Source organism: Balaenoptera borealis, assembly GCF_965194805.1.
Source record: "Balaenoptera borealis genome assembly, chromosome: 11".
Taxonomy (NCBI): Eukaryota; Metazoa; Chordata; class Mammalia; order Artiodactyla; family Balaenopteridae; genus Balaenoptera; species Balaenoptera borealis.
In genome coordinates, this window is record NC_138868.1 from 23,975,053 (window position 1) to 23,994,775 (window position 19,723).

The 19,723-nt window shown below is 46.5% G+C and overlaps 2 protein-coding genes across 4 annotated transcripts in view; one reads left to right on the plus strand and one right to left on the minus strand.

Annotated features, from left to right (window-relative positions):
- Positions 1 to 533: 533 nt before the first annotated feature.
- FJX1 (four-jointed box kinase 1) lies at positions 534 to 7,114 on the minus strand. The gene has a single exon (XM_082343809.1). It carries the CDS (start codon positions 6,972 to 6,974, stop codon positions 5,661 to 5,663), a length of 1,314 nt encoding a protein of 437 aa, XP_082199935.1. The 5' UTR covers positions 6,975 to 7,114; the 3' UTR covers positions 534 to 5,660.
- Positions 6,581 to 19,723, plus strand: part of PAMR1 (peptidase domain containing associated with muscle regeneration 1) — a 164,715-nt gene continuing 151,572 nt past the window's right edge. The window contains exons 1-2 of one of the 3 annotated variants that reach the window (XM_082343739.1): positions 6,581 to 6,720; positions 8,415 to 8,518. The gene's annotated coding sequence lies outside the window, so the exon portion shown is untranslated. Of the gene's footprint in view, positions 6,721 to 7,659; positions 7,770 to 7,867; positions 8,519 to 19,723 lie in introns of those variants that run through there. The other 2 variants (XM_082343740.1, XM_082343738.1) reach the window with 2 other exon arrangements.

The window sequence follows — 19,723 nt, forward strand, 5'->3', positions numbered from 1 at the left end:
AAAAGAAAAAAAGATCATGGCTATGGTCATTCCCTACTCTCCTTGCTTCTTCAGGCCATTTGTAAGATGGGGACAAAGACTTTAACAAGCATTTAAAAAATTACTAAGGGGAAGGTGTAAACAGGCAGAGACAAATGCATGATGTAGGACCATCAAATTAAAAGTGACACTTTTCTATTATTAACCCACAATTTCTCAGCAAAGTAAAATTTGTGGGCTGATACTGGAAAAAGTCCAGTTCCATAAGCTATTTAATTTTTTCTGGATAGGGTGTAATATAACTGTTAAAGCCATAAACGATACCATATGGCATCAAAGAAAGGGAAAAAAAGAGCTCTTTTTTTGTTGTTGTTATTCAGTGAACAATCAGTTCTCTATTCTCCTAAGAAAAATTAAGGTACCATTAAGAGAAAAAATTCAGAAGTGTCAAGAAGACATATCCAGAATGGAAAGAAAGTTGAATAGATAAATAAAATGAGCATTCCTTTAGCTATATTTGATGGAGTCCTGCAGAGAAAAAAATTCCAGCTAGGCAGCATTGAGACATAGTTTATTAATGCAGTTTCTCCCACAGCAGGACACAGAAAGAGAAATTGGTAAAACAGTCACATTAAAAAATTATGACTCCTACATCTGATCTTTATGAATACACAGAAAAGAAACTGTCCCCTTGAGTCGTCCTTGGGCCATGTTGAGGCAGAGATGCAAAGAATTTTTTTTTTCCTTCCAAAGCCACGCAACAATACTATTTGCTCCCACATGGTAGGAACAGACGGAAAGTTATGTCCCACCCACATTTAGGGGATCTCTAAGGTGTTTATAAAAAGACCCTAGGTGAGATTTTGAGCAGTTCTTCCAATTACGTTTTGAAATATACGTCAGTCTTTTGTTTTTAAAGAGCGTAGAAAATTGAAATCTGCTTGTATTCCCTTTGGGGAAAAAATTATAGCAGTGGTGAGCTGGTTATAAATGGAATTTCCCTAGAATTTTAGAGCTGGAAAGGAGCTTACCAATCACCTAATCCAGTATTTTGCGTAGCGTACACTATGCCGCACTGATGAGTTATTAAATCAGTTTAGAGGGTCACGACTAGCATTGGGAAGTAGAGGAAGATGAGGAATAGAATAAAATTGAATATAAAAGTGTGTCATACAGAGTGTTTTGTGGAACTTGTTTCAGTTGAGTAGAGTGTGTGTGTGTGTGTGTGTGTGTGTGTGTGTGCGCCCGTGCGTGTGGGTGCGCGCGCATTCTCGGTCACAGTGTAAAGTGTGTGTCTTACTATGAGTTCTGGTGACAAAAATAGTAAACTTACCAGTCTAATCAAACACCCCCTGTTCCAGGTAAGACACCTGGAGCCAGAGAGGGAAATGACTTTCCCAAGTCACATGACTCAGAAGTAGCCTGAATCTCTTGACTCGCAGTATCCTTTCCACTTGACTCTAATGATCAAAGTATGCTTGGAGGTGGGTGTCAACTCTTGCCCTGTGATTTCCATCCACCTCGGCAGCTGACATTCTATTTCCTTCTGGAGCAATTCCTGTGCTTCTGGGTCAACCGGAGTCCCCGCTCTTTCTTTAATACGCCTGTCAACCTTACACCACAGGGATCAGTGGCTCTGTGGGAGGGGGCAGATGTGTGGAGGGACAAATAATCAGGGCCCAGGCTTGGATGATCCATGGCAGCTGGGGAGCTCAGAAGGTGCACAATTCCACAGCTTACGGCTCCCTGGAGCTGATGGGCCATATGAGAAATAGAATCACAGCCTCCCTGTGAAAAAGAGGGGGCTGCGTGTGACAACTCACACAGAGGGCAATCTCAGAAAGGAGACAACCAGCTGACAACTGTGGGCTTTAGGTAATTCCTGCCAGACTCATGCACTCTGGCTGGTTTTCCTGAGCCAAAATAGAAGCATGTAGAAGGTGTTCTATGATTGCAGAGATACAGCAGGATTATGAAAGAGGAGCCTTCCCGGGACTCAAAATGCCTCTGGTTTTGACTTAAGAGAAGAAAATGATCTAGCCCACAAATAAACAAACACTCCGTATTGCATTTACCCTGTGCCAGGCACTGTTCTGAGAACGTTACAAGTAGTTACTCATTTAATCCACATAATCAACCTCTACGCCTTAAGAGGACTCTCCTAGCTGCAGTGGTAGGCAGAAGGTAGAGAATGTTGAGAGGTGTTAAAATAATTTGTTTTTCTCCCTGATTCGAAGACAGGAGGGCAAGTACTCTTAATAGAGTTTAGAACTATGTCATTGACAAAGTGAATTAATCAACAGTCAAATCCAGGGAATAAAGGTCAACTGCCTACTTTCTCTTGGCAGAAGGAAATTGGAGGAGGATTGTTCTTCTTGCAAAGATTCATCACTTTTTGATGCTTTCCAGAAGTGGTGATGGATTTGCAATGAGCCATCTACTTTTAAAAAAAATCACCCTCGTATATTTGTAGTATAGCTGCCTGTGGTACAGGGGGTCTGCTTGGGTCCTGAAACCACCCACTCGAGTCCACATAGAGATCAAGCCTGTGCCCCTGGCCATATGATCCAGTGTTTTGCATAGGATCATATGCTAGAATAGGGTTCTCAAGCACTTAAAAATTAGTTTATTACTAATTTCAAAAACTGGACCTCATCTTGGACATTTTTAGATTTGGCTTTGATAATGAAAATTAGTAGAAATTTACGGAAGTGTAAGAAAGGCAAGAGTTTTTTTTTGTTTAAGAGCAATAGGAAGTGAGTTTTTTTAAAGTACCTATGTGTGTCCTTATGTTTTATATGTTAACATTTAAATCCCACAATACTCTGATTGAATCTCCATTTCATAGATGAGGGAACTAAATTAAATGACTTGCTGAAAGCAAATAGGTGAGGGACAGAATTCAGAATATAGTCTGCCTGCAGAACCTCTTACTCTTTTACATCATGCTGCAGCCTGAAAGTTCTTTTTCTTTTTCTTCATCTGAAAAATGATTTGGTCCTAGCAGCATTCACTGACCATGGCAAAACGTTAATTGATCTTTCCATGCCACAGACTACCGATTATCTACAAGGAATAGCAACAGTTAAAACCTCTTCTCTGTAATTAAGTCTTGGTTCCCTTAACAACTCCACCGTGTAATTAAACTTATTTCTCGAACAGGCAGATATGGTTCACTAAAGAATCTGAGAAGAGCCATTTAAATTATGCCTTGTTTCTTGCTCTGGGTTAACCATGGTCAAGTCTGGGCCTGAAACTGAAGTTTAGGAGGAATGTGGAGAATGCAGCTGGCCCAGAATTTACCAGTGCAGAAGTTATATGGGAGTCAGGGTATATTTCCTGTGCATCTGTGAAACTTCTAACTTAGCTCTGCCCATGGTTTTCCTCCATGAACATGTCGGGTAAGCATGCACATTGCTGAATATTTATCCTTTTCTTGGAGCAGCCTCTGCTGATTTGGGCAGGAAATCTCATATAGTTATCAATCATCAGAAATGGAAAATGTTTCTTTTTGAAAGATGTAACTATCAGAGGTTTCACATTAACAATGTCTTGAAAAAGATGTATTTGCCATTATCACCACCCTGTATCATGAAAATATTTGGCTTACACTACAAACTTTATGGACTCTTTTTTGAGCTGGCTTAGCAGAGGCACTGAAACATAAGGATGGTGTTAAATCGTTAAATTACACGCTGTGTTGTAATGCACAGTGAGAAGGGAAACACACAGAGATTTAATACCATCACGAGTCTATAAAACCCTAGGTTTACAAATGCAAGTCAAATAAAAATCTATTAAAGTAGCCAAAAGTTGCTTTGAGTTAAAGGTCATTAAATAAAAAGAAGATAACAGGCAAGATCATTTGGACCCACATATCAAACAAAATGCCAAGATAAAACACCAATGGGTCATAAAAAAAAAAAAAAAGACACACACTGACTGCCTCTCCTCTCCCCTATGGGTCAAAAAGAAGCTTAAGAAAATACAAAGACATTTCCTGTTTCAAGTCACCAAGAAGTAAGGGTCCAAATGCCATATAATAAGTACTACACACATTCCTGGTCTCACAATGGCTGCTCTGAGGGGACCATGCAATTAGTACTTGGGGGTGGGGTGGGGAACAGTACAATCTCTTAAGAGAGCTGGATGAGTCCAGATGTTGGAGATTATGATCTCCTGGATGCAATGGAATTTATGCTGGGAGATTAAAGAGAAGAATTAATTTATGACTTTCTCTACCTGTATGCAGTATGTGCTCAGCTTATCATCTGTACACATCGTGATGCATGGTACTTACAATGCTGAAAATCAGGTGCAACACATGACCAGAGCAGTTAAGTTTAAAGGGGGGGGGGGCATTTGTCATATTTTAGTCTATACATCTGGTTCTATCATATTTGACAAATGATTAATATAGGACTGAATTACAGTGAAATCCTTTTATATCACAGTTTTATTTGCCAGGTAATAGAATACTTTCTGCCCATGTCTCTCTCCACCATCCCGCATGTTCTATGCTGAACTCTGAAATTTCCAGCACTAGGGTTCATTTGAGTGAGCAGGAGAGGGAATCTGCTCTTGTCTTTGTTCAATTCTGCAAGTTCCATGGTCACAGCTGGGATATACATGCGTCCTTTGTTTTAAAAGCACATCCACAAGGGAGAAACCCTAGAGCTTATTCTAAAACCAGGCAGGGCATCAGATACCTCAAACAGTTAAAACCACAGGAATTAAATTCTAAATTTTAAACTCCCTTTTATTGAAATATAAGTTTGTTTAGTATATTTACACCACACTTTATGCACATATATACACAGAGAAGGCAAATTTTGTCAAATAAAAAAAGTTTTTCTTAATAAAAAATTAAAATAAAAACAAAGTAAAGTGCATGAAACTTTTTTTTTTTTTTCCTTCTGGTGAACATCATCATTGTCAAAATTATGGACGGTTGGGAAGGGGGAGGAAGAAGAAATTCATTATTTGAATCAATGCATACAGCCGGTCCTGCATTTGTAGCCTTCAGGCCGAAATGACAAGCTGTAAGGAACAAGTCAGACAAATTGCCAGCGTCTGCAGGACTCCCTCCATTCTGCAGGTCCTGCTCTCTTTGTCCTATCGGGAGCGGTTCCCTAGCTCTTAACAGTGATCTCACCATCAAGGAGCCGGAACAAAGGGAGAACACAGGAAGGGGGCTCCACCAGCCAATGTCATAGCCCTGCTCCGGGGCCACCAGCGCTGCGTTTGGTAGGAAACTGCAGAATTAGCTCAATGGCTCAAATAGAAGTTTTCCTTTTTCGGAAGGGGAATGAGGGGGCCAAGAAATAGGATGTATCTCCCACAGAGACGGCCACCCGGGGGCCAAACTCCGGCAGCAGCCAGTTTCTTTGGATGCAAACTCCGTGCTGGCACAGGGAAGAATCCTTTTATAGGCTGGGTGGAGGAAATGTTACACTTCTCGCCTCGGTGAGTTCGTCCTCCCAGAACTTTGAAAGGACACAGCTTGGGACTGAGAGAAAGGGGCAGGTGGGTAAAGCTGAAGTTTTTAGCCGCCTTCGCGCTCGGGTCTCCGGCTGGGCGTTGGCCGGCTGGTCCCGGGCGGTGGCTGAGGCGACGGCCCTTCCCCCATCATCCATTCCCCCAGCCAGGGGTCTCTCTCTCTCCTCCTCCTCCGGGGGATGCTAAGTCCCCGGTCGGCGGCCGTACTTAGCCTTACAGTGCAAAATGTGCTTGGCGAGGAAGTCGAGGCGGCGCTGCAGCAGCTGAGCGTGGGGGTCGGCGAGGGCGGCCAGCTCCGGGAAGCGAGGCTCGTGGTGCTGGTAGAGGCGCAGCAGCCGGGCGGCCGCGTCCTGGCCGCGGTGTAGCTCCAGGACGCGCCGCGCAGTCCTCTCGCGGAACACGCACACTGACTGCAGCAGCGGCTCGTTATACTTGTCCCACATGCCCGCCACCCGGTAGCCGTGCACCAAGCCCGCCTCATTGTCCAGAAAGACCAGCGCCCCGCCGGGGCCGCGGTGCAGGTTGCTCGTGGCGCGCTGCATGACCCGCGGGTCCCACTGCAGGCTGAAGAGGTTGCTGACAAGCCGGTCAAAGTTGGCCGTCAGGTAGTCGAAGAGGATCAAGTCGGTCCATTGCACCAGGTCTACCAGCTCCGCCCGGCTGCGGTTGGCCAGCTCGCCCCCGGTGGCGCGCAGGGGCCGCAGATGGCCGTCCTCAGAGCGCCAGGGAGCGGGCACCACCACGTCCGTGAGGTTGGGCAGCCAGCGAGTCAGGCTCACCACGCTGCCCTCGGTCCAGTGAGCGGCACGAAGCTCCTCCTGCACCTGAGCCCACTGCGCGCCCCGAGCCTCCACCCGGGCCAGTGCCAGCGGCGGCACGTGGCGCTGGAGGCCCAGCAAGCGCGCCAGGTAGTAGGACAGGGCCTCGCCCTGTATCTGCTCGGGGTTGATGCCATAGCGCACGCAGGCGCGGGTGCCGTCGGCGAAGCGGGCCAGCCGGTTGGAGCTGCGCCCGCAGCCCCCGCGCTCCAGGGCCACCACCCGGGCGCCGCGCGCCGCCTCCAGCCAAGACGCCGCCTGGGCCTCCGAGAAGCCCCGGGGCACCTGCTCCTCCAGGCCGCGGCTCCAGAAGACGCCCCCGTGCACCGCGGCGCGTTCCTCAGGCCAGGGCCGTCCGGTTGGCACGTGTCGCCTGCGCTCACCCAGGGGCTGCCCAGGCGGGCCATCTGCGCCCGCCGCCAAGGTGAGCAGCGCTCGGAAAGTTTTCAGGGAGCCGCCGCGGGCGTCCCGCGCCAGGGGCGGGGGCAGAGGGAAGCGAGGCGCGGGCTCCCGGCCGCCGCTCCGGGCCGGGCGCCGCGGGAGTCGGTCTTCCGGCGGCCGGGAGGCGGGCAGCTCGGTCCGCGGCGGCAGGAGCCCGCCCCACAGCGCCAGCAGCGAGCCCAGCGCCAGCAGCCAGAGCCCCGCGGTGGCGGAGGCGCCCCGCATCCTCCTGCCCATGCTCCCCCGGCCGCGCCGGTGCCGCCGCCGCTTCAAGCCGAGCCCAGGAGCCCGGGTCCCGGCGGCGACGCGGGCTCGGCAGCTCGTCGGTTCCGGGGCTCCGGGCGCCTCAGCTCCATCGCTGCCGCGGGGCGCTGCGGGGCTCTGCCCGGCACTGAGAACTCGCCTCGCTGCCGCTTCCCAGCTGCTTTTGTATTTCGCTGTGAGACCCTCCGGCGGGCGCGATTCACAGGCGCCCGGACCACGTGGGAGCGACGGAGGATTCCCCCTCCCCCTCCTCCGCCGCCTCTCCCCGCCCCCTTCCCCTCCTCTTCCCTTTAAAGCGGCGATGGCTCCCTCCAGGCGGGAGAAGCGGTTTCACGCTCAGTCGGGGACTTAGGGGCCGGGAGCAGGAAGCCAGGCAGGCGGCGCCCGCGCGGGGGCGTCGGAGCGGGCGGCACAGAGCTGGAGTCGCGCTGGGTGGGTGAGACGTGCCGCTGGCTCTCGCGGGGGTTGGAGTGGTCGTGGAGTCCCTTTGCCTGGGCGGCTCCTGGCCTCCAGCAAAGTTCAGACTAATCCCCAGCACGCTCCCGGCGCCGCCAGGGGTGGATTGGGGCAGGTCCCTTTGCCTTCTCCGTTTCCGACGGTGGGTGTGATTCACCCTGCCTTATGTAAACCCCTGGGGAGCTCTCCGAGCCACTGAGGAGGTGACTCCAGCCGGGTTAGAAGAACCATCTGCAGCAAACAACTTTGAACCGACACCTCCTTTCCCGAGCACGCTCACCATACTGGTCACTGAGGGCTGTGCGCTTTGAGGTTGGTCTCCCCGCCTTTCCCGAGGGACTCACCGGGAATTCAGCCTCACTGTGCAAGAACCCTTAGGCAGGTTCCATTCAACAAACTGTCCTCGGTTCTGGTCACAGAGCATTAAAATCCACAGATGAGGTCCCGTGCTCACGGAGCGCACATTCTAGGGAGATGTTCAGGTTGCCAGGAGAGCCTTACAACCCAGGATCCGACTTAGTGCGGAGGAGGGGGCCTTAGAGACCGTTTCTCTACGAAACGATACTATTTTGCCCATGAGGAAACTGAGGCACAGAGATGGGATGGGGCTTGCTCAAGATCCCAGAAGTAACAAGTGGAGAAACTAAAATTCAAATTGGGGTCTCTGGGCAGCATGCCACTTGATTTTCCCTCTATCAAGAAAGTTCACTATTTTTATCAAGTTGCCAGCATTCTCGTTTTTTATCACTGTCATTTTATGCCCCAAATGTGATTTTCAATTCAACGAATGAAAAACAAAAAAAAACAAAAAAGAACAAACCCATATTGCATTTGACTTACTGGTTTAATGGTTTAAGGGAAGAAGTGGTTGGGGGGAGGGGTGGAGAAGCAAAAAAAATAATAATAATAAAAATAATAAAAAAGAAAAAGTAAACAGCAAACCACATTGTCTTCCAGCCACTTTTGGGTTCAATCCACCAGGAAGGCTCTTGGCTAAGAATCGGCTCTCCCTCTTACCTCTGCGTGAGACCCTCTCCCAGATCTAAACCAAGATTTCCCAGGTGAGACACAAGACGAGGGGTGGGGGGTGGAATCCACCTCTGAAAGCAGGAGTTTGAAATTTGTTTCCTTTCATGTGTTTCTTTTATCTTTAACCCCCCGCCCCCATCAAATGCAACTGGGGGTTTTCAACTTCATCAGCTCATTACCTGGCACTGATTATATTTTTTTCTCCAAAGAATGAACATTTTAAGAAACCCTAAGGTTTGTGACTAAGCAGAGGCATCCGGAGAGCACATCTGGGGACTTCCAGAGCTGACCCAGTCAGTGTACCCTCAAGTGCTTCCATATTGGCTGCAGTGTGGGGTCTTTGTTGAATCTCTTCTGCACCCCATGGTGGCTGCCTCATGCCTTTTAATAGATCTTATCTGATGATGAAATTACTATTACTATACTACCTTAATTCATTAAAAGGTACCATCTTCCTGCTCTGTGCAAGCTCCTTACCCCCATCTTTCCCTACAAGGCAGGGACTATATCTTAACAACTTTCTATTTGTCTTACCACCTAATATAGGATATTGCACTAAACAGGTGCTCAGTAAATTGAATTTAGTTTTTTGTCTTTTGGTTTAACTTCTGAGAATTTTTTTTTTTTTTTTTTTTGAATGCATTGCTTTCAGCTTGGGTTAAACTGTAAGCAAGATCTCCACCTTGTGGGCATTAAGTAGAATATCATCTAACTAGAAAGAAGTATACATTTTCAGCAGGTCGGTTAATTGTTTAAGTTAAAGTCTGAGACTATTACTTGGCTGCCATGGCCCATGCCATGTCCTGGGGGATATGGGGAAATCCAGAGTAGTTGGTGTCTCTGTCTTTGTAGCTGTTAAAAAAACTGTAAGTACCTATAAGGTATAGTTCACTGTAAACTTTGTGAGGAGTCTGCCTTGTCTGTTGTTTTACAGCTGCCTGGCACAATGCCTGGTGCTTAGTGGGTGCTCAGTAACAATTTGCTCAATAAATCATTGGAATGTTAATAAGATAGAGCTCTGCAAGTAGCATGTATCAAGGTATTTTTTAAAAAACTGCTTACCCCTAAAAGATACAAAATAAGAGCTTTCATACATAAAAGGAAAAAAAGATTGGTGACGGATCCACATAATGTAAGAGAAGGAAGCACATGATTTTCAATCGGGGAGGGATGACTTCAACTCAGATACCTCAAATCCCAGAATCTTCCAATCACATTACCAGCATTGACAAAGAAACTAAAGCCTTAAAGCAGTCAGCTAGGATCTTAACACCTCAGAAGATGGACTGACTCTATTGTAGCTCTTAGCCTGTAGCCGCAGGACTGAATGCACTGGGTACCAGAACAGGATGCACTGATAGAAACTTGAACAAATGCATTGAAATGCAGAATTACAGAAAACCGCAGAAATAAAAGAGAAACAAAAAACAAACCCAAGGTAGAATGCACTTTAAATGCATTATATAAGATATTTTTTTAGGCAGTGTTTAAAAACACTCCTCTGTTTACCCGTAAGATGAAGACACTCCCATTCTTCTTTATTTCCTGGCCTGAGGACACCCCCCACCTACTGCCACCCCCCTGGGGCTCCTTGGGAGGGCACAGGGCACAGTTCTTCACAGTGTGTGACCTCAGGCCGGCCCCTCTGGCAGTTGCTTGGGGATGAGGGGAGGTGCTATTCATCTTTCCCTACATAGGAACCTATTTTCACCTGGAGAACTTTCTTCACAGTCCTCAGAACTTCTCCCTGAGCCTCAGCTTCCAATTGCTTCACACTCATCCACAGTCCTGTTTGAAGGATGATCTGCTTCCTAGAACAGTGCCTCCTGGGGAAGAGAGAGGAGGTGGAGTTGAGGGTTGGGTACGGGGCAGCAGGCTGGGAGTTGGGAGATTTTCTAAGTCTGGTATTTCCTCCTGCTGGCTGTTTTCCTTTCTGGCTAGTTATTTCCCTTCTATGAGTTCCAGTTTCCACATCTGAGAAACAAGGATAATAAATCCTACCTCCCTCACAGGATTGTTGTGAAGTTCCTGTGAGACGTTGATAATAACCACAACATTAGCAGCAAACGCTTACTGAGTGCTTATTATGGGCTTGCCACAGGACTGAGCCCTGCACATGTGTTCTCCTTTCGCCCTCCCGACCAGTAGTCTTGTCCCCACTGTACAGATGGGAAAACCGAAACTTAGCCAGTAGCTGGCCTGAAGTCACACAGCAAGTAAATGGCCGGGCTAAGATTCCAAAATGATGGAGGCCAAACTCTTTGCAAATTGTAAACTACTAGGAAGATGTCAGATATAAAAATTATTGAATTAAATCAAAGTAGATTCAACTCAGATTAAATTTTGCTTTGAAATGTTCTCTGTGGTTGCTATCAAGTGAAATGGTTAAGAGTGTGAACCCCTCAAGCCAGATTGTCCAGATTTAAAACTTACCAAGTGTGTGACTCTGAGTAACTTACTTGACCTCTCTGTGCCTCAGTGTCCTCATCTATAAAACACAGTAATAATAGTGCTGTTGGTATTATTGATACTAATTACAATAATATAATATCTGATGATTAACAGTAATTAATTAATAGTGAAAAACCTTACAGCTTATTGTGGTGATTAAATTAGTTCCTGTATTTAAAACTCTTGAAAGACTATCCAAGAGTCCACTATTTTTATAGTTTTTTAAAAAAATTGAAGTATAGTTAATTTACAATTTGTTAGTTTCAAGTGTATAGCAAAGTGATTCAGTTATACATGTATATATCTTCTTTTTCAGATTCTTTTCCATTATAGCTTATTACAAGATACTGAATAGAGTTCCCTGTGCTATACAGTAGGTCCTGGTTGTTTATCTATTTTATACATAGTAACGTGTATCTGTTAATCCCAAACTCCTAGTTTTTATCATTCCCTCTCCTTCCTGTTTCTCTGCTTCGTTGCCCAGATGGGGGTCTCCTTCTTTTCCTGTTGCTCTCCTCCACCAAGCCCAAGCCTCACTTGGGTCTTGAGAGGCATGATACAGGTGGCGACCCTGACCAGTGCACCCTCTTTATGCCCCAGATGAGCATCTTCTCTGAAAATTTTGCTCCCTTCCTTCCCAGCTGGACCGTAGCAGGGTTCCCAGTGCAGCTCTTGTTGAAATCCCAGAGCCTCCAGCCAGCCTTGGGCAGCTGCTTTCCTCTCACTACTCTGCCTCATTCAATCCTAACCTTTCCTGGGTCTTCTGAGTTACAAGCCCCTCCCGAAGATAGAGGCCCCCAAATTCACCCTCTAGATGCTTCTACAAAAGGGAAGAGTGGGAAAGACCATGTCAGGGAGAGGAGTACAATATTCCTTGAAACTGGGTATGACTCCTGCTTTAGCTGTTACTAGCTGTGTGACTTCAGGTAGCTTTCGAGTCTCTCTGGACTGCAGTTTCATTATTTGTGTTTCCTTCTTCTCTACTCTGTCTTTGCCTAGGGTACATTATTTTTCTGCTTGGGGATCTTTTTCCTTTTCCTGGCATCTCTCTATTTTTCCACGATCTGGGTCTCCCAAGAATTGTGTAACTGTCTCATCTTTACACACCTGGTTGTCAGGGGCAGGTAATATATACACCTGGCTCTAGGTAAATCTTGCTGGATAGCTAGAAGGAGGTCTGGAAACATACAGTCTTTGCAATCAACCTGTCTGCCTGAATGGGTCCCAGTTTTAAGAACACACTGTGTTTCTGGAAAGAAAGTCTCACCCTTAATTTATGGTGAGACTAACAGTTATATGATTCTCTTTATTCCATGTAGCTCTCTTTTTGACCTGCTTTTGGAAAAGGTTCCTGTAGCCACTGGTGTTGGAGACCAGAATCTAAAGGTTGGAGCACTGGTGAATTAATTTAGTAAATTTTAGAGCAGTTGCTGACACAATCTCTCAGTCATATATCATCATACCCTAGTTACAGGGTATGATGGTAGAAATTCTGGACTGGGCATTTGGGGACATGAATTTCTTTCTCTACTATAACTTAGTTCAACTGACATTTATCGTTCACGTGCCAAAGGCCAAAGAATTGGGCGAAAGTGATGGCGTCAGATTTCCTCTTGTCCTTCACACCTGCATCAGGAAACATTGGTTGTCTTTTCTTCACCCTTCCCTTTCCCTTCCTTCTTCTTGGCAGGTCTCCATCCTTCTCCCTGTGCCTGGTGCTGGAGGGGAGGCTGAATCCTCATTGGGCTAAATCAGTCACAGTACCTTCAACTCCCTTGCCAGTGTTGGGTTTAGGCATAGGTATATGACACCATTCTGGCTGGTGACACCTGAAGGGAAGTCCACAGGGAGGTTTCTGGAAAAGATGTCTTCGCTGTTACAAAAAGACACAGAAAAATATGGCACTTTTCTTCATGGCTCAGGTCTAGATTTGAGGCCTGGAACTGGGGCCGTCATCATATAACTGCAAGGAGAGCTAAGTGGACACATTGAGGGTGGCAGAGCCGAAAGAGGGAAGGAACCTGGGTCCTTGGTGATGTCACCAAGCTCCTGAATTAATCCGCTCCGGAGCCACCCTGCCTCTGGAGTTCCCTGGTGGTTTAACGCACGCTGAGTTGGGGTTTTTATTCTTTGCAGCCAAAAGATTCCTAAATGATATACCTCTCACATGGGAGCTTGCAAACCGGAAGGAGGGCAAACATATAAACCGAACTCTTCCATCACACCTGTGCTGCTGGGAAGGCAGTGTGTTGTCATCTTTTGGTACATGTGCTCGGCAGGCAGGCCGAGTCTTGCACTTACCAGCTGTGCTGTCTTGGGAAAGTCACTTACCCTGTTAACTCATCCGATAAATGGATGGTGATAACTGCACCTCCCTCGTAATATTATTGTGTGGATGAAATGCACATTAAGCACTTAGTAAGTGCTCAATAAATATTATCGCTTGCTCTAGCTATTATGGAAATGGAAACCACACAAGAGCCCAGAGGAGGGAGCAACTAATCCTACTAGAGAACATCAGGAAGGCTTCACCAGGGAGGCAGATGTGAAGCTGGTCTTGAAGGGTAACTGGGGGTTTGCAGGTCAGGGTTTGGGGAGGAAGAACATTGGGGCAAGCAGAGAGAGCAGCACCTGAGCTCATTTCTACATCTTTCAGGAGCTCAATTTCCTCATCCTTAAAAGCACTTGAGTGTGATGGATTAGCTTAATCCTCTTTTGATAAAAGAAACAAATCTCAGGCCCCCTCCCTAGATTGAGAAACACCAGATGGGAGACTCTCCACGGCCCCTTTATCACTCACCTATCATGTTTCAACCACCCTGGAGAAATTCACTCGACAAACATTTGCCACTGAAGAAAGTGACTCTCGCTGGCTTCGTTGATTTCTTTGTTCATTGCAGCCCAGAGCCTTACCTGCTGTGTAATTAGTAATGCTGCGCTTCGTCAGCTTCCCCAGGCTCTGTGCATCTCATCAGTCAGATAGATGCTGAAGCTTAATTAAGCTTGTAAAGCTTTCTGATTTCCTTAGATGAAAGGTGGCCCATAAGTACCAGGTTTTATTGTGGTGGCTCCTGCCAAGGGTTATTATAAATAGGACTTAGTGCCACGCGGCTGAGCTCTTAGTGTGATAATGTGTCAAGACCAATCGAGGCTGCCGAGAGCAGAGATATTTTCATAATGGTTCCATCATAGGCGGTGGGTGTTCATGGAAATGGCTGTGAAGAAAAAAGTATTGCAGGCAGTGAAGCCAGACTAGAGGTGCCTGCAAGTGAAATATCGGCAGCTCCTAGGATCTCCATCATAATCATTAGCTGTGTTAGCCTTGGAGCCATTCTTCTGCCATCTCTTCTAGACCAGGCTCAAAGTCGAATAAAAAATGGCGCTTTAACTCCAAATGAAAATATATTCCTTTGCTGCTTTTTTAAATCCATTTACATTAAAATGGTGGCCAGCAGGTAAGTAATTTATAACTGGGGGCTCACTGCAGCATAGATGGGTGTTGTCAGAATAGGGAGCAGCCTAAATGGGAGACAGAGGCACTTCCAGGCCTGGGAAGAGTCACCACTGTTGGACTGAAGACGGGCTGGAGGAAACAACGGGTAACTTAGGGACACTTGCTGGTGGGGAATAGTGAATGGAGAGGTAGCTTCGTATTTCAACAGTGAGGTGGGTGAAAAACCAGGTAGAAGTTCTTCAGTAATGCAGCCCTCGTTAAGAATGTGCTAGCTTCCTGGACTCTGGGTTTCATTGCCTAAAATCAGTTTTCGGCATCCCACAGGCAGACAGTCGATAATATGTGATGATGATGATGGTGATGGTATAACCCCGTTGTTAGCTGAACTTTCCCTGCTCTTTTGAGATCCAGTTAATCTTGACCCAAATTCCATGGCCTGGGAGGGTCCAGAAACTTCCCCTCCATTTCTGAGAGTCCCTGGGCCTTTGTTCCTCAAGCATGTCTCTCTGTGTCCACCTCCTGCTTCCATACTTGTTGCTTTGACTTCAACACACAGTAGCGTGGATGTGAAGTTTAATGCCTTATCCACAGCACCCTCCCACCCCGTCCCAGAATCCACTTGGGCCAAAGATATGAGTTTAGTGACTTTACTGAAGATCTGGGGGGGCTCCCGGGGTGTGTGTGGGTCATGTAATTGCACAAGGCCTTCGTCCATCTACCTCTCCTTTCCCACCTTTCTCTCTCCCTTTTGTGGAGAAACAGGCAAAATTTCCCTCTTCCTTCATGTAACACAGTGCTGCTTCTATTCAGGCCTCTGTAGGATCCCAGCTTCTTCCTTCAGTCCACAGACTGTCAAGGTTTTTCTTGTGATAAAGTCGGGAACAGAATTCTGGTGGACAACACTGAATGATTCTGAGGTACTTTCTACATGCAGTGCAGTGTGTGAGAGCTTTTCACGCACTTGGTCTAGAAGACCTTCCTCCAACCTCCCTCCCCCGCCCCCGGAGGTATTACTCCTCCATTTCATTGATGGGAAAACCAGAGCATCATGAGAAGTAAGACTTCTCATTGGCCTGGGAGACTTCTGCTAAGTAACAGAAGAGGAATTCCAACTCTGGTCTGTCCAAAGACAGAAGTTATGTTAACTACAGTGCCATGTGACCTCTGGGGCTGGGAAGCACCCTGGCCAGTTAACCAAGGGGCCTCTTACAAGGGACTCGTCTCTTCCTTTGTACTGGCAGATTGTCTTACACCAGACATGTTGGAAACAGGTACTTACATCTCTCCTCATCTCTGCTGTGTGACTGAGCCCAGCCCATCTCCTGGGAGACCTGTCATAGCCCAGAAAGCTCCCCGTGGTAAATATCTTATGTGGGGGTATGAGAGGGATTGGAAAAGAAGTAGGCTGGGCTGGCTGACCTGATAGTCCTGAGGACAGCACTCTCTCTGTCTCAGGACCAGAAAAGTCTGAGTTAAGGTTGACAGTGCAAGAACACTCATCACCTGCTATAATTTCTCCTCTGGTTTCACCTCTCCTGAGAACCGACTCAGAGATTGCCACAGGGAATCAGAGAATTGCCTCTCTGGGACTGGGCGTGTTTGTTATGCACCAGGCACTGAGATGTGATCCCTGGTTCCTTTTCACTTCACCAGATGAAAAAGGAAGGAAAAACCCTCAGAGGCCATTTCTTGCCTGCTTGAGTTTAAAGAATGGCTGCATTTTAGCGACAATGTGGGCCTGAGGAGTAGCAGGAGAAGGGCTGAGGAATAATGATGGTGATGTATTCCTATAGCTCCTTGCAGTTTTGCTGAGTTCTTTCCCGTGCCACTCTGGTCGGATTTTTACAACAACCTGCTAGGGAGGGGTAGTTGGGCAGGTGTTAGTGACTGTTCCTATTTTATGAAGGAGAAAACTGAGTTTCAGAGGGTGTGTGATGAGCCCAAGATGCACAGCTAGTTCCTGGCAGACCTGAAACTTGAAAGCACTTTACCTGACTTCCACATAAGAGCTCTTCAATGGCATTCATACCCTGTTTGCTGAGTTTAATCCACATCTGCAGACTCTGTCACTACCTCCGGTTTTCCACATGGTTACATGTCCACGTTGAATGTATGTTACAATGACCGTTAAAACTCCGGTCAGGGTGGCAGAAAAAGGAACCCAGGGGCAATTCCCGAAAAGTTGGAAAATTTAAAAGCCCCTCTCCCCTTTAATGGTGCTTTCTATTTCTTTTATTAGCTGCTATGACAGAAAGGAGGAAGAAAAGAAAAACCAGAAGGGTTGGGGAAAAAAGAGAGAGATTATTTTGAAATCATTTTCTTTGCTTGCCTGGTTCTGTTAATAAACAGAGGATTTAATCAATAGGAGTCAGAGAGAGAACGAGGCGGGTAATCACCGATCATTGGATTATTTGCGGGGCGGGGGGGAAATGATCATAAAAAAACTCTGAGATGGCAAAGAGGAAATGGTGAGAAACAGAAAGTTTTCTCTTGCTCCTCTGCTCCTATGCATGATACCCTTGCTCACACCGGGCAAAACCAAGCCAAGAGACCAGAGTAGGGTGCTTGACCTTGTTGCCTTTCCCCACTGAGAGGGTCATTTAGTTGGGGATGATGTTAGATCTACACTGCTGTTTAGGCTCAGAGAGGGTAGCTAGACTACACAGAAGTCTTCCTGCCTTGATTTTCTCTTTCGTAAGAAGGGATATTAGTGCTTGCCTCACAGGAATATTGTAAGAATTAAATGAGAGTATGGGATTAAGTAAGTATAGCAGGTGAGAAGTTCCAGTACAGTTTCTGGCATATAGTAGACACTCAATAAGGATTAAAAACCACACATTCAGCTACATAGAAACATGTCTGGGAGGACATACGAAGTGATTAACAGCATTACTCCTTAAGAAAAGGTCTGTGGGTGGGACGCACTTTTACTTTTTATCGTATACATTTTTACTTTATCCTCCCTAGAGCATTTGGGGAAAGTATGCTGTGTACGTATGAATGGGTGTGTGTGGAGGCTTAAGTTAAAAGTTAAGCTCAGACATAGAGTAATAAAGAATGTGAGATTTTGGTACCCCGTCTTTGTGTGATTGTAAAATCTGTGCTCACTATACTTGAACCAGTTGAGGTGGCTTTTGTGGCAAGCAACAGAAATGGACTGGCCAAGTCAAGAAACAGAAATGGGATTTGATAGAAGGATGCTGGAGTAGTTCCCAGCATCAATGGAGGACCTGAAAATTGGGCATTGGAAAGCACCAGAACTCAGAAACACCAGGTAGGTAAGCAGGAGGGCCTTCTCTCAAAGGTGCACCTATACAATGTCTCAGCTCCAGTCACCTCCCATTTGAGTGTTTACATTCCAGGGAGAGGAAATCTGATTGGTCCGTTTGGAGACAGCTGTTTCCACCATTGGCTCACTGGGCCTTTGCCACGTGACAGGGCAGGGAGTATATAAGGGAGCAGTTCTGTGCTGGACCATAATTCTATAGGTACCTACCTCAATAGTCTGTGCTGTTTAATTTTTGAAAAATTATAATCTTGTGTTACTTTTAAAGTAATATTGAGAAACCTCTAACAATTCATAAGATAAGTAGAGCTATACTGTAAGATCCCAACAGAATGTATTTTATGCATCTTTTATAAGGAGCCAATACAAAGCAAAACCAAGCAGCATCATGTGCCTAGTGATACATCAAAGAGTGACACATTGGCTTTGGGTCTGAATAAATGTTGATTATGATGGCAAACACCCACGCAACAAAAACAATACTTATCTTTTTGACTCCAACCGTTAGCAGATCCAAAATTTCCATAAATTCGTCTAGTGCTGTCTAGCTTAGGAAGGGAGTTTGAGACCTTTATCAGGGTAAAGAAAAGTAATAGGGCATTTCTGATTTTTTTTTATCACTAGCTGTTATTTTATGGTGTTTGGGAGGCAGGGAATACAAAGTACACAGAAGGTATGCAGGGTCTACTCCTTGTGTGCGTGCGTGTGTGTGTGTGTGTGTGTGTGTGTGAGAGAGAGAGAGAGAGAGAGAGAGAAAGAAAGAGAGAGAGGTAGTATTTCATTGCTCTGGGGCATAATGATTTAGCCAGTCCTGTATAAGGCAAGCTCAAATCCAGACTACATTTTCTATGCTGACCATCTGTGTTTCCCAGGAAAGAGGAGCCCAGCTGTGGGCCCCAAGAGGTTGAGGAAAAAGTGAGAAGCAGGGTGTGTGGCCGGTCCCGGAGGGTCTGGGGGGGATGCTCTGTGTCCTTGTAGTGCCTTCTGGCAACATCAGCCCCACAGAGGCAGGCTTGGCTCTCTCCCCTCCTGACAGCCCCATAAGCATCCTTCCCAGTGTCAATAAGTCTTCTCTGGCCACTCTTCCCTTCCTTGTGATTTTTTTCTTTTCTGAGGGTGTTGCTGGGGGAGATCATCAGAAACTACTTATCTGAAGGCAGAAGCCTCATCTCTAACAAATGGGGATTGACTGATAACGCATACCATTTACCAAGTCTTGCTAATAAGCCCGGTAACTCACATATCCTCACCAACCCTTTCAGGTGGGTTTTTATAGATGAGGAAACCACGGTTCAGAGAGTTTGAGTGTGCTGCTCAACTGGCACAGCTCTTAGATGGTGGAGCCAGATGCACACCTGGCTAGTGTGTCTCCAGGTCACCTGGTCCTAACTCCTCCTCCATGTTGGAAAGCCAGCTCAGAAGGGCCCAAGACCTGGCAGCTCTGTCACCCATCACTGGCTACTCTAGGACCAGTCACAGAACTGTTGAGCAGTCTCAGTCTTAACTACAACAAATTGGGAATTATGATATAATATTACTCCCAAAGCCAGTGCTATAATAACATAATTTTAAGCCAAGGCTTTGAGTTTGCCCTTTTGGGCATGTTTGGGAGACCAAGGCCCCAGGACCTGCCAGGACTGCAAACCCAACTGTGAGAGCCCTGCGAGCAGTGCTCTTTCTAAGATGCCCAGGGAAAGCTTTTCTTCTCTCTTCAGCTTCAGACGCTGGGTGTTCTAACCTCTGAAGTTCCTGGAACAGGACCATTAGGCTTGATAGTTTTATTGGAATTAAAAATATTGTGAATTCACAATGGCCTCTGGCCATAACGGGAATAAAAATGGTATTGCTTTAGACGATACCATTCACTAATTAAACTAGTAGAGAATGAAGCAACAGAAATACAACAGCGACAAAAATGGGAGTTGTGGGCTTCAGAATACTCCCCCAGCAGGCAGTTGAATTTAAATTTCCATTATTTTGAGTGAATGTGGCCCTAAGGAACCATGTAGGGATGGATTTTTATGTGATTTCAGGGCATTCCGTCTC